We start from the raw sequence: 15,322 nt of genomic DNA, 5'->3' as shown, positions 1-15,322 counted from the left end.
CAGTATTTAGGCTGGGCGCGCTCTGATTGGCTCAATGAGGTCAGGTGGGGCTGGCCAGGATTCCCCTCTGTGATTGTCTTCTAGGGCTTCTGCTGGTAGCCCTCTGATTGGCTCCAGGACGTCATCTCCTTAGTTACAGTATTTCGGATCTGCAGATATCCGGGTTATGCGCCCAAATATCCGCAGATAGCTATCCGGATTTTTTTTTTAAATCTGTAATCCGAATCAGATAGCGGAAAAAAGTTCGGATATCCGGGTTACACGGATATCTGGAATCCGGATGAGCACCACTGATGACAGATAGTGAAGGATTCTACCACTCAAACCTCAGGATTCTAGTAACTGAACCCTGCTTCAATTGCCACTGACAGGTGAGGACTTTGTAACCGTCTTCATTCAAAGGAAAGCCAACACAATGCAAATAACAATTTGGGTAAAGAGGTGCCCCAGTGTAAATAAACTTGGATTAAAAACAAGATAAAATGAAAAAAAATGAGGTGGCTTACCTCAATGACGAGATCATTGTATAGACATAGAAATATTTATTTAGCACAGGCAACGCATTGCACAGAGGTTCCCTTGCTGATCAGCTATTTGCAATTGGCACTGTTATTGGCCTGAGGAAGTGGGTTTAGACCCGTGAAACGCATTGCCTGTGCTAAATAAATAATTCTTTGTCTATACAAAGATTTTGTCATTAAGGTAAGCCAACTCATTTTTTTCGATGTTATCTTGTTTTTAATCACATTTTATTTACACTGGAGTACCTCTTTATCTAAATTGTGCGTTACGTACCCCCCAACATACCCTGTTGGAGGGGTCTAGACAGACCACACATGGTTTAAACCATAGCGATAATCTGTCACTTTTACCAAGGAGAGCGACCACACCCAGGTCCGGCGGAACCACCCCGAGTGGAGTCGGGGTTGTTGTCTCCACCTGCTTCCTGTAGTTGGTTGCCCCCTGCAACCCGGCTTTGTGAGTAGTACAATTACCTTACATGTTGATACCCCGTATATGAAAACATATTGCGCTATTTGGCTCCCGTTTTTTTGTCACCTGTGTCTTTTTCTCTAGGGTGCTGAGACACAGCTACTACTCTACATAATCACAATGCAAAAATCATGTTGGCTTTTTTCTGAAACAAAACGAAACATTGGTTTTTGATGAGTGAATAAAGCTTTGAAGAACATTTTGGAGAGTCCACCGTTATCTGCTTTACATTAAAGACAGAGGCCCTTATTCAGTTCGTTCCTTTCTGTTAAGTTTTCTCCTGGGAGACATTTTTTCATCATCAGTTTAAAATAGCTTTCCAGTACTTGGGAACTGAAAAAGTAACAAAAAGTAGGTAAAAAAGTGCTGTCAACATTATTCTGAGTAGTTTTTGCTTGGTGGTGGCTTAAAGGGTATTTTCATTAATTAGGTTTGAAAATATCAGCTGGGAGAAAACTGAAGAGAAAAAGTGAATTGCATATGGGCCAGAGTCCGTTACAGACACAGGTCAATCTAGAAGTGGAGACAAAATCAATAATGCAATGCATCACAATGACTGATTAACACGACATTTGAAACTACTCCAAGATGCTACTACCCTTTCCGTTTCATTATAAAAATCCAAAGTGTTTTTTACCAACCCTCTGCTAATAAAGAAATTGAGTCTTTAAAGAGGAACTCCAGTGAAAATAATGTAGTAAAAAAAAGTGCTTCATTTTTTACCATAATTATGTATAAATGATTTAGTCAGTGTTTGCTCATTGTAAAATCTTTCCTTTCCACGATTTACATTCTGACATTTATTACATGGTGACATTTTTACTGTGGGCAGGTTATGTAGCTGCTCCTAGCTGTTTTGGCTGTTAGAGACAGCTGTAAACAGCTAATTCCTGTCTGTGAACATTGTTACATTGTGGCAGTTTGCCCAGAGTACCGCGGTACCCAGAGCTTCTTGTGGGAGGGGTTTCAGCACAAAATCAGTCATACAGCGCCCCTGATGGTCTGTTTGTGAAAATCATTATATTTCTCATGTAAAAGGGGGTATCAGCTACTGATTGGGATAAAGTTCAATTCTAGGTTGGAGTTTCTCTTTAAGACAAACTTCTTACGGGATGACAAGATTTGATTAAAATTTGATTCTTTCCTTACCACTAAGAGATGAGGAGGAGAAGGAACGAGACAATTCCTGAAGCTGAAGATCAGCCTGTTGAAAAAAGCATTTGTGAATACAAATTTGGTTTCATTACAGTTTATCATAATTTTAATAATACAGAAGGCCATTCCCAGGCAAAATAAAAAAAGTACTGCCGGGACCCAGACTCCTATATGAATCAACAGAAAAACAGGCCTCTTCTACACATATTTATTTTATTTTTCTGTGTCTTGGATTTCTACAGACTTGAGATTTGTGCTACACACCTGCAAATTAGTTGGAAGAGAGGACATGCTGGCACTGGTAGACAAACCATCTCCATCCTCTTCTCTGTCTCCACTGGCCTCTTTCTTCAACAGAGTCTCCACTCGGTGGATGATGTCTTTTATCCTATTGGTGAAGCTCTCTCTTTCTGACTGCATAATGAACTCATTGTTCACCTGAAGGAAAAAAAATAGCATTTCAATATTAGCAAGTGCCATGTTCCATTAAATTACAAATAAAAAATGAATACACAAGTCTTACTTTTACTAGTTCCCCAGCGTTGCACACTTAAAACTCACCCAAAGTTCTGTTAAAGTGGACCTGAACTCTTGCACAGGACACAAGAAAAACATAACAGAAATGCACCCTGTATGTATTTAAAGAGTTTAGCCTGTGTAATTCCCCCTCATTTGTGCCGAATCACTAGTTGTAATTTGATCTCCCTCCCCTGTGGCACATGCCAGTCTATGGCAGATAAGCCCATTTGAAAGCACAGGCTTTAAACAATATGTCTGCTTCCATGAATCAGGAAGTATAAACTGTGCAGATTTATTTTAGGATTTGTCAGCTGTAACAAAGACATGCTTTTTGTTTTAAGGTTATTATGCTGTTGTGTATCTTTTAGAGCAGAGAAGAAGTTCTGAGTTCAGGTCCACTTTAAGTGTGATTCAGGCTAGAAGCTCTTCCATAGTTCCAAGCAGTAACCCCCGATTTCTTTCTCTCGACTAATGCTATGTTCAGGCACAAGGTGAAAAACCAACCAATATCACAGCCTCCCACCAGGCCTGATCTCGTGATCCCTCACATGACAATATTTTCAACAGGAAGTGGACAACAATAACTCCCAATACAGTACAAGGATTTTTTTTTCAACTAAAATGCAATAACATTTATTAACCTCCCTGGCGGTATGATTCTTCCCTGATTTTAGGGTCTAAAAGTGGTAAAAAAATTTCAATAGCTTCTAGACTCTAAAAGCAAGAAAAAAATTATACAATCAGAGAGCCTGCAGTAGCCCCTGCACTTATTTACCTCCCTAGGATCCAGCACTGCAGGTCTCCCTCCATACTCCGAGTGGCGCTGTAACCCTTTAGTGAGATCACCGGCTTTCGCCATGATGACAGACAGCGATCTCACCAGGGGGATGCAGGGTCCCCGAGGACAGGAAGGAGAATAGCTGTCGGCATCTGGATCCCGGGGAAGGTACGTTGAAACGCCCGCTGCACCCTATGCTCTGCAATCACCTTCTGGCAGCTACCATGAGTCAGGCTCGGGGTTACCGCTCTGAGTTGTGGATTTTCAACCCCGAGCCTGACTCGGGTTACCGCTAAGGAAGTTAAAATGCATTCACAGACAAAAAGCAAAGAAAAAAGGCTTATCTTGTAGGTCTCTATACAAGAAGGTAAATGCTTGGAATCTGCTCAGCCAAGGATTTCACCTCACATATTTACAAAATATCCATAAAACCTGTTGAGGCTGTGTTCCCATTACAGCAGAAAACTGACATCTTGTGTCCATTTTACTGCAATGGAAATCTGACAGTGAACGGACAGTGAATAGACCCAAGCTGCATTGGTTCCATTGGATTCGTTGAGGTAAGCGGACCTTACTCTTGTGCTGTCTGCGATTTTTCCACAAGAGCATATAGCTTATGATTGAAACACATCCACCCCGGGCAACCAGAACATCGGAATGGACACTACAATGTCCACTCCCACTGGCCATTCATAGTCTGGCTCAAATGGGAACCTAGCCTGAGGCTTCTAATTTACATATCTAAATGTATCTAGTCTAAACTGACTGAAGGCTGTTATACAATATTAGATTGTCTTTAAAAAGCTTTGATCAGTTTTATGAATATCCGGTGAATCTACGGCTAAGTGGAGTGTTGGCATTTACATTCTATATCATCTGCTTATAAGGAAAGACTTATAAGACTTTATTTGTGTGTGACTGCATATTAAAGGACAACCGAGGTGACATGTGACATGATGAGATAGACGTGTCTGTATAGTGCCAAGCACACTAATAACTAGGCTTTTTCTTTCTCTGCCTGAAAGAGTTAAACATCAGGTATGTAAGTGACAGTTTCTATCCGGGTCAGGACCGGGTCGGACTATAGCATAACCCTCACTGATAAGTAATTACAGTGGGATACCTAAAAAAGTCATTTTTTTAGGAGAAGGAGGATAGATACGATTGTTTTTCCTATCAGTTTATTTTCACCTCAAATGTCCTTTAATACATTTTTATAAGTTTTCTCAAATAGACACTTCTCTATCGGGACTGATTGTTTTCTTCTTCCTGTTTAGAATATTTTCCTTGTAGCAATGGTCACATGAAGGTTGACATGGTTGGTTGTAATTGTGAGGCTGAGGCGTTGACTAGTTTTCCAGCTTGTGAACAGAGTGTGGAAGCAAAAAAAAGAAATCCTGGGTTTTTGTGAAGCACCATGGAAAAACATCAAGTCTGCTTTCTGTAGTTGTGCACTGGGTGAGACTCAGATTCTAGTAAAAGCAAGTTTTAAATCAGGATGATACCATTTATTGGCTAACTACAAATGAATAAGAATAAACAAGCTTTCGGCCTTGCAGCCTTCGTCAGGTTTACATCCTGTTAGTTTGCAAGCTGGTGGTACAGACAGCTTATATACATGCAACATCAAAAGGGAAAACAGATATTTTTTTCAAGCATAAATACGTCATTAAGATGCCTTAATACAAACAGACCATCTAAATGGGGTAAGATAAGGATCCTTGTTTACTCCATTGCTCACAGACCTGGTATTTAGGATTGACCCAGAGGTATCGTAAATTCTTAGTTCACAAGTTCAGCTAGAGTGGCTGAGACAGTTCATATATCATCAATCTCATACCAATATAGAAAGTTGTTGTCCTTATTCAAACCCTTCTGCACAGCTTTGAACCAATTTATAAATTTTGTTTCTGCTATTAATCGGTCATTTGACGTTTTGAAGCCGCCCTTCAGGGCAGTGATACGTTTGCGCAGTGTTTGTCCAGTTTCTCCCACGTACATAACATTGGGGCATTTAGCACACATGATCAGATATACCAGATTGGTGGACCCACAGGAAAATTTACCTTGTACTCTGTACTCCTGTTGTGAACCTGGTATCGTTACCCTGTCAGTGGAGTAAATGTGTCTGCAGGTCCCACATATTTTTTGTCGGCAGGGTGATGTTCCGTTTTGTTGAGGCCTATTCAAAGAGCTCCTGACAATCATCTGTTTTAGATTGTGTGGTTGCCGATATGACAAGAGTGGAGGTTTAGGGAATATCGTTCTCAGTCTGTGATCCTTGTGTAAAATGGGATGAAGTTCCTTAGCAATCCTCCTTAAGATTTCCAGGTGTGGGTTGTAGGTGACAACCAAAGGGACACGTTCATCTTTCTGGTTTTGCTTATATTTCAGGAGTTCAGTCCTGGGGATGTTGCTGGCTTTCCTGATTTGGGCCTCAGCCATGGGAGGACTGTAACCTTGTTTAATGAAAGTGTTCTTAAGGTGATCCAGGTGCTTGTCTCTGTCCATCCTGTCAGAACAAATCCGGTTGTACCTTATAGCTTGGCTGTAAATTATAGAGTTCTTAATGTGCTTGGGATGAAAACTGTCATATCTTAGGTATGTGGGACGGTCTGTAGGTTTGCGATACACAGAGGTTTGTATGTTGTTACCCCTGATGTATATGGTGGTGTCCAGAAAGTTAATCTCTGTGTGAGAGTAGGTAAGTTTCAATTTGATTGTAGGATGGAAGGCATTGAAGTTCCTGTGGAACTGGAGAAGATCATCCACCCTTGCGGACCAGATGATTAAAATATCATCAATGAAGCGGAAGTAGGCCAAGGGTTTATGCCACATGCATTGAGGTATTCCTCTTCGATTTTGGCCATGAATAGATTTGCATACTGTGGAGCGAATCGCGAACCCATTGCCACGCCCATCTGCTGTCACATGGCTCCTAAATAGAGGTCCTGTCCAAAAGTGAAATAATTATGAGTGAGAATGAATTTGATCAGTCCAGTAATAGGCTTTACAGGTATGCCCTGACTCTGAAGATATTTACGGCAGGCCGCAATACCATCATCATGGGGAATGTTCGTGTATAGGGACTCCACGTCCATCGTGGCCAGTATGGTTCCCTCAGGTAATGGGCCGATGGCTGTCAGTTTGTTCAGGAGGTGGGTGGTATCATGTAAGTAGCTGGGTCTTTTACAGACAAGAGGTTTCAAGATGTTTTCCAGGCACCCTGAGATGTTCTCTGTAAGAGTTCCGCTCCCTGAGATTATGGGCCTGCCTGGGTTTCCCTCTTTGTGGATCTTGGGAAGCATGTAAAAGCAGGCTGTTCTAGGCTCTTCAGGGATAAGGGTCCTTACATGTAGTCTGATGTTTGCAGGCAATCTGTTAACCATCCTATTAAGTGCCATCCTGTAGCCTTTTGTGGGGTCCCCCTGTAATTTGGCATAGTGAGCGGTGTTGGATAATTGTCTTTGTGCCTCCTGGATGTAGTCACTGGTGTTCATTATGACTATGGCACCACCTTTATCCGCTGGTTTAATAATAATGTCCTTATTCTCCCTAAGGGATCTGATGGCCTGTTGCTCCTGTGGTGTTACGTTCTGGGCCAGTGTCTTTCTTTTACTCAGGATCCTGTCAGAGATTCTGCGTCTGAATTTGTTGATGTATTTATCCAGGGCCGGGTTTTTTCCTTCTTCGGGGGTCCATCTTTTTTTCTTTTTTTTCTTTTTAGATCTGGTGCGTTTTGGTCCATTATCCATTGTATCACAGGCTTCCTTATCATGGTAGTGTTCCTTGAGTCGCAGCTTTCTGAAAAATTCCTCCATATCTCCACAGAGTGCAATCCTGTCTATGGGTCTCGCAGGGCAGAATGACAGGCCTTTGGAGAGTACTGACATTTCAGCTTCAGTAGCCCGATAAGAGGAAAGATTCATTACACCTGTGGGTTGCTCTTTTTCTGCTGCTTGTGCATCCAGGCGTCCACTCTTAATTCTAAGTCTCTGAAGTTTTTTCTTTGTTGTTAATTAGGAATCTGTTGTTAATTAGTGGCCTGGCACTTCTGCGTCCCACGCGGGCGTGCTGACGTCATCGGACGTCCGCCGGGCTGTACTGCGCAGGCGCAGAAATACCGATGACGTCAGCACGCCGGGTGGGACGCAGAAGTGCCAGGCCTTGGAGCGCAGCAGAGCCCGACCTGGCAGCCGGCCTGGCCAGGTCGGGTCGGCCACCAGAGACCACGGGAGCCTGCAGAGCGGCGGCGAGGGCACCTCCTGCCTGCCACGGGCTGGAGGAAGCCCCAGGTAAGTGGATATTGATTTTTATTTTTTACCTCCCTCCCTGAACCTTCCCTTTAATGACATAATTATTGAGATTAAAGGGAATCTAAAGTGAAAATAAACGTATGATATAATTAATTGTATGTGTAGTACAGCTAAGAAATATAACATTACTAGCACAGATATGAGTTTTAATATTGTTTCCAGTACAGGAAGAGTTAAGAAATTTCACTGTTATCTATGTAGGTAGAAAAAAATGTCACTGTTATCTATGCAAAAGAGCTTCTCTGAGCTCTCCCCTGGTCGGCGACAGTGCTATTTTCTGAAGACACTTATACATCAAAGAAACAGTGAAAGACAACTTCAGATAAGATTTTACTGCAGAGAAGTTCAAAGGGTCATTAGCTCTGCTCTGCTCATTGTTTTACTACTTAAGCCTTTTGGGTGTAGCTGCTAAGTCCAAAAGGCTGCTCCTGCTGTCGCTCGCCACAGTTCCCATTCATTGATCTAAGTCCCCGTTAGAACGATCGCTGGCTTCTAAGAAAAGCCGCAATCGTTCTAAGTTACATGTCCCCTCTTCACTTCCTATAAACATACATAGTACACTTACAGGACGTCTAAAAAAAAAATGAATGAGGCCATCTTGTGACCAAATAGTAAAATTACACCTACATACATTTTTTTTTAATAAACATAATCACCCTTACATTTATAATTAAACTAATTACTTCCAACACTCTCCTAAAAACACCCCAATAAATAAAACTTTTCATAAAAAATTGCAATAAAAAAAAATAGTTACCTCAGGATCTGAACCTTTTTAATCTGCATGTCAAGAGGGTATATTACTATTATTTTTTTTAATTATGAGCTTGTAAATAGTGATGGACGCAAAACTGCACCTTTAATTCCAAATAAAATATTGGCGCCATACATTGTGATAGGGAAATAATTTAAATGGTGTAATAACCGGAACAAATGAGCAAATAAAATATGTTCGTTTTAATTATGGTAGCATGTATTATTTTAAAACTATAATGGCCGAAAACTGAGAGATAATTATTTATTTCAATTTTTTCTTAATATTCCCGTTAAAATGCATTAAGTATAAAATAATTCTTAGCAAAATATAACACCCAAAGAAAGCCTAAATGGTGGCGGAAAAAAACAAGATATAGATCACTTTGTTGTGATAAGTAGTGATAGCGTTATTGGTGAATGAATGGGAGGTGCAAGCTGCTCAGATGCATAAGGTGGAAAAACACTGAAGGCTGAAATGGTTAAAATGCAGAGTGTAATGTGTTAACTGCAAAAATTAGAGAATTATGCAATGTTATATAAAAAAAAAAAGCTATATAACTGAAAATAAAAATTTGAGACTCTTTTCTTGGCTACTAATGTTCTATTAATTATCTGTGCTACACATACAATTTATTATATATATTTTTTTTGCTTCAGTGTCACTTTAAGGCCTCATTCACACTAGTCAGTGACTTGAAATGCATGAAAATGCATAAACAAGGGCTCGTTTCCACTAGAGCGAATCCGCATGCGTTGTCTGCATGCGGATTCGCACAGCCAATACAAGTGGATGGCCCTGTTTCCACTTGTCAGTTTTTTCCAGCGTTTTTCCGTGCAGGATCTTTCTGCACGGTAGAGCCTGCAGAATTCGTCTGCGTGAGGAATGCAGGCGATTCGCAGGCTATGTATTTGATAGGGAAAACGCACATGCGTTTTTTGCCGCGATATCGCGTGCGAATTCGCATGAAAACGAATGTAAATTGAACCAGGCAGTGACATGGTTAAATTCGCATATACCCTGCCTATGCGAAATCGCATGCGAAATCGCGGCAAAAACGCACGCGGAATCGCATCCGCATACGATTTCGTCAGCGGTAGAATCCCAGCGATTCGCACCGCACTAGTGGAAACGAGCCCTAAAACAAACTTGTGAATGAGTTTGTGAGTTGCTGTGCATTTCCATGGGTTAACTCCTGACAAATTGAAATGCACTGCACAGCAACTCACTGTTGCAGTGTGAATGATCAAATGAAAGTCTATGGACTTTCATTTTCCGATATGAAAAGACAGACTGATGACTGGCACCAAATGCGGCAGTGATGGATATCAGGTCACACTGGGCTTACCTGCAACGTGCTCCCATGCAATGCAGTTCCAATTCAATCAAAAGAGAAGGGAGAAGGGCACTGTTGCATAAATACCCTTTATTGTGACCGGGTCATCAGAGGCTCTGATGAAGCAAGGTTAATCCTTGCGAAACAGCTGTCAGACAACTTTCCTCCCCCCACTGCTGTAACCTGTGTGTCGACCCGGTCACAATAAAGGGTATTTATGCAACAGTGCCCTTCTCCCTTCTCTTTTGATTGAATTGGACTTTCATTTTCCCTTGTAAAAAGCACACTATGTGCAGTGCGTCAAAACTCCCTGCAACTCACATAATGTGAATGAGCCCTAAGACTTGTGTTTATACAATATAGATACCAATTAAGATGGCTTTTAATCACATCTCATTGAAGAGGAGAAAAAACACAGGGACAATGGGAGCCCAATCTGGTGCAGTATCGATGTGTGAATGAGATGTATCAGACAGTAGACAAGTGAAGTAACACACACAAGTGTGGCTAATCAGGCAATCACTTAGTAATACATGTGAGGAGGGACCGTCCCCACTCAGCCTTGGAATTTTCACAATGGTCACAAATCTCCCAAAAATTATTTTAGATGCAAGACTTAAATTTGAGACCCCATAGGAGTATAAATTATGAAAATAAAAAAACTCGAGAGGCACCCAAAAAAGTATATAATGATTAGAAACAAAATGAACTAAATTTAAAAAGAGGTAAGAAAAGGCTTACTTTAAATGATTCAATGAACATAAGCTTCAGACTTTTATTCTGCACAAAATATGACAACAGGTTGTGCGGTCTATAGCCACTTCCTCTGGTCAATAAACAGTGCAAGATTCATAGAATTAGAGCTCTGAGTGCCTGTCTGATTGGATAGTTTGGACACAGTGTGTTGGTTTATAGTGGCAGTGGATGTAGCATGTTGCTATATTAAATTAACGTTATGCTACTGACCATGGAATGACCTACATTTTATTCACACAGAAATGTTATTAAGAAGTACAATTCACAACTCACCATAACTGCTGCAATGTCCTCTGGGTTGTCTCCATCCAAGTCAAACTTAAATGTAACCATCTTGCCATTGTAGGTCTGCAGCTGACACTCTACAACTCGATCACTCTTGTCGGAGATCTACACAAAAGGGAGTGTTACACATGTATCACAATAACATGACAAAATATTATTATTATGATTATTATTATTTTTTATTTATATAGCGGCAACATATTCCGCAGCGCCAACATATTCCGCAGCAACACATTAAGGTGGAACTAAATGTAGAACTTCCTCTCTGCTCTTAAAGATAAGCCACGGCATGATAACCTTTATGGAAAAGAAAATCCTCATAATCCTAGGTTTCGCAACTGCAGATGGCACTAAAAGGGTTAAGCATCAGTGTTTACTATATGGAAAGCTCCCTTGGCAGAGATCTCTTGCAGTGTATTCATATTTATATGTGCTAAACAAACAGAACATAGAGAAGTGGATTTCTTTCAGCATCTACTTTATATACTGGACTATAAGTCTAGAAATTTAGGTCTAACTCACTAAATAAAAGTATAGGGGCCGACTTATACTTGAGTCAGACCTAAATTTCTGACTCAACCTTTGCAGAGCGAGCCATCACGTCCAGCATGCTTTATAATACCCCTCCCACCGTTACTTTTTGCTTGGAAAAGCACTACTTTCTACATCTTGTATAGAATCCATTGCTTGTGAGACACTGACAATTTTATCAACCAATGGCTTCAAAACTAAGCACACTGAGTAATGTATGTACTATTAGTGGCATTCCCATTTGCACCAATTTACCCTCTGGTAAGTGACACTTTTTAATAAAAGGAATTGCCAAGAAAACAAGGAAAGGGCAAGAGAAAGATACTGGGCTGCAGTGCTTACTAAGGAGGGGGAGTGGATAATTGCTGAACTTAAGGGCCAGGAGGACTTAAGGGCTGTAATATTTTATACTTTATGCAGTGCAGTCATTAACCTCTCCAGGCCCCCAAGTGCAGCACTTAACTTTGCTGTGTAGACTTATACTTGAGTCAATCAAAAATTCCAGCTTAAGAGGGCCAAATATTGAAGTCGACTTATACACAGGGTCGACTTATATTTGAGGATATAAAGACTTTTCATTGTGTGCTGTGCAAGAGTTCGGGTCCTCTTTAACTTTTTTTTTTTTTAGAGTAATTCAGATTTCACCCCATTACTTTTAGTACAGAAATAAACAGGATTCAAGAAAATATGCCCCACTCATTTGCTGTTACAAAATTAGCACCTTTAATATTTGTGTAAATAAATAATAAAAACTTTTGTTGCTTTGCAAAGTACAGGAAATGGGGTAAAAATGTGTTCTGTTATATTTTGTTATCTGTGTCCCACACACTGGAAAGAATGCCATCACTTCCTGTGGAGTCGCCAGCAACATCAAATAAAACATGTCTCTGGGGCAATGTAAATAATAATAAATAATTATTGTTAGTAGTAATAATAATAATAATAATGTTGTATTAATGTAGACAATAAACTATGTTGTTGATAATGATGATAGTAATAATAATTATTATTAGCAATAATAATAACAATAATAATGATAAGTAAATTATTATGTTAAACTTTTTAGCATGGTTAGGACCAGGCTGCATGCAGGGACGGATTTCTTTAAAAAGGCCATAAAGGCCTTGGCCTTGAGTAGTTGTTGTCCTAGTAGCACTGGTTTCCTCTAGGCACTCTGGTTTCCTCCCACATACCATAAATGTAAAGAAAGCTTGACTTGACATCCCCCAAAACTAGAGGTGGGACAAATCTACAATTTCTTTGAATACAAATCCATATTTAAAAAGGTTCTCAATTATCTTGACCCTTTCAAATCTCAAATCTCACGAATCCTGTATAAAAGAATTGTGTGATCTGTGGTATATTAACCCCTAGTCTGCGGTGGCCAGGAATAGGTGCCCCCAGTATAGGTAGCCAGGTATAGTTTCCCCCAGTATAGGTAGCCAGGCACAGGTAGCCAGGTATCATTGCCCCCCCTCCCCCATATAGGTAACTAGGTAAAGGTGCTTTCATTAAAGGTAGCTAGGTATAGGTGCCCCCAGTTTATCTAGCCAAGTATAGTTGCCCCTTGTACAGATAGCTAGGCATAGGTGGCTAAGTAAAGGTGTCTTTAGTATAGGTAGCTAGGTATAGGTGCCTTCAGTATAGGTAGCTAGCTATAGGTGCCTTCAGTATACGTAGCTAGCTATAGGTGCCTTCAGTATAGGTAGCTAGCTATAAGTACCTTCCGTCTAGGTAGCTTGGTATAGGTGCCTTCAGTATAGGTAGCCAGGTATAGGTGCCTTCAGTATAGGTAGCTAGGCATCGGTGCCTTTAGTATAGGTAGCTAGGTATAGGTGCCTTTAGTATAGGTAGTTAGGTATAGGTGCCTTCAGTACAGGTAGCTAGGTATAGGTGCCTTTGGTACAGGTAGCTAGGTATAGGTGCCTTCAGTATAGGTAGGTATAGGTGCCTTCAGTATAGGTAGGTATAGGTGCCTTCGGTATAGGTAGCTAGCTATAGGTGCCTTCAGTATAGGTAGCTAGCTATAATTACCTTCAGTCTAGGTAGCTTGGTATAGGTGCCTTCAGTATCGGTAGCCAGGTATAGGTGCCTTCAGTATAGGTAGCTAGGCATCGGTGCCTTTAGTATAGGTAGCTAGGTATAGGTGCCTTTAGTATAGGTAGTTAGGTATAGGTGCCTTCAGTACAGGTAGCTAGGTATAGGTGCCTTTGGTACAGGTAGCTAGGTATAGGTGCCTTCAGTATAGGTAGGTATAGGTGCCTTCAGTATAGGTAGGTATAGGTGCCTTCGGTATAGGTAGCTAGATATAGGTGCCTTCAGTATAGGTAGCTAGGTACAGATGCCAGTATAGTTAGCTAGGGAAGGTGCCTCCTCCTGCACCTCCTCCAATTGAACCCCTCCCTCCCCCTCACAAGCAGAGAATTATCTATTACATGCGTTCCAGCGGGGAGCGCACGTGCAGACCTCTCTCACCTTCCTGGTTGCTGTGACCAGCTTCTGCTGATGACGCGTTAGCGTGACGCATCATCAGCAAAAAACGAGCAGGAAGAAGAGAGAGATCTGCGCTACCCGCAGGCACACATGCACTAGGTAAGCTGCTGCTTGCGTGGAGGGCGAGCGGAGGAGGCGTGGGGGGTAGTGGAGGATGACGGGGGAGCGGAAGATGCGCGAGGATGCAGCATCGAGATTCGTCGGATTCCATTTGTGCAAAATAGCATTGAGATTCGAATCCAAGAATCTCAAATATTTTACAACATTCGAGGGATTCATGGATTCATCAACCTAAAACTGTCCATGAACAGTAAAAATGTCCGTGCTATATAAATGCATCGTGACAATCTGACTTGTGTGAGTTTTTCATTCTAGTGTAACAAGTTCCCTCAGCTCTAGTGACAGGAAGTGGTTGGAGCTCCATTTTAGCATGCTTTGCAGGATGATATGCTGTGGCGCTCAATATTACTATCCAACAATCTAATTTAGATAAATTGATTTGTAGAATAATTTATTTTCCTAATTCTCGTCTCTTTTGAAAGCCAAGTTATGGCATGCTGAGAACAGTTTTAACAGTAAAAAAACGTATACACCTTGATAGGTAATTTGATGGGTAATTTGATGTGCAAAGCACAATCTGACTATGTAAGATTGTTTGCCGGCAGATTTTTGCTCAGCATGCCTGTTCTTCCCTATGGAGAAATGAAAGGAGAAGGGAAAGCAGCAGTTTTTCTTTTCTTTTCTTTTTTTTTGCAGTGCAATAGCTTGGGGGAAACAATACAGAAGATATAAATCAATCTCAAGCAATCTCAAAGTCAAAAACCAAGAGCAACTTCTAGTGTAGCCAATAAGTCACAGTTGGCAGAATAATCATATGCCAAGATGGGTACTTACTAACGTAGGTCCCTTGAAAGGCAAGCAAACATGAGGCAAGTAGGGAAAAGCAACCCCCTCCCCACTCAGATGGCAAAACTACCACATTATCTGTTGTACTCCAAAATAAGGTCTGTACCCACCTTGCGATTTTTCCCAAGCCCAGCGATTTTTTGAGCAATGAGTGGTCATTTTTGCCATCTCACGACATGGGTACAGGTGTGCAATCACGCAAACGTGATGCAAAACTCTGTCCCCTCACTCTGCTAAACAGACACATTGCCTAGGCAACAGCTGAGTCACTTTAGAAGAAAGGAGGGGAGGGCAGAGTGAAGACACAGGCACAGAGAGATTCTTGCCTTTGCCGATGAACCAGAGATAAGCCAGCTAGTGAAAATTAATTTACACACTGGGAATACTTGGGAATGCTTTCAAATGTTCTTTTATGTAACTGAAAGTAGTTACTGAAATATTCGTTTTGGGAGTATAATAACACTTTAAGCTACTGTACCCAGGACAATCCATTTTCATAT

The 15,322-nt window shown here is 41.1% G+C and overlaps 1 protein-coding gene across 2 annotated transcripts in view; it reads right to left on the bottom strand.

The window, feature by feature from the left end:
* WNK4 (WNK lysine deficient protein kinase 4) overlaps positions 1-15,322 on the bottom strand; it is a 331,918-nt gene that overhangs the window by 69,664 nt on the left and 246,932 nt on the right. For both annotated transcript variants that reach the window (XM_068261897.1, XM_068261898.1), the window contains exons 11-13: positions 10,881-10,997; positions 2,413-2,586; positions 2,143-2,197 (exon numbers count right to left, since the gene is read on the bottom strand). In XM_068261897.1, coding sequence (XP_068117998.1) covers positions 2,143-2,197; positions 2,413-2,586; positions 10,881-10,997 — 346 coding nt within the window. The remainder of the gene's footprint in view (positions 1-2,142; positions 2,198-2,412; positions 2,587-10,880; positions 10,998-15,322) is intronic.

This window comes from Hyperolius riggenbachi, chromosome 12 (assembly GCF_040937935.1).
Source record: "Hyperolius riggenbachi isolate aHypRig1 chromosome 12, aHypRig1.pri, whole genome shotgun sequence".
In the NCBI taxonomy this organism is placed as follows: Eukaryota; Metazoa; Chordata; class Amphibia; order Anura; family Hyperoliidae; genus Hyperolius; species Hyperolius riggenbachi.
The sequence above is the reverse complement of the archived record's forward strand: the minus strand, read 5'-3'. Positions and strand labels throughout refer to the sequence as shown.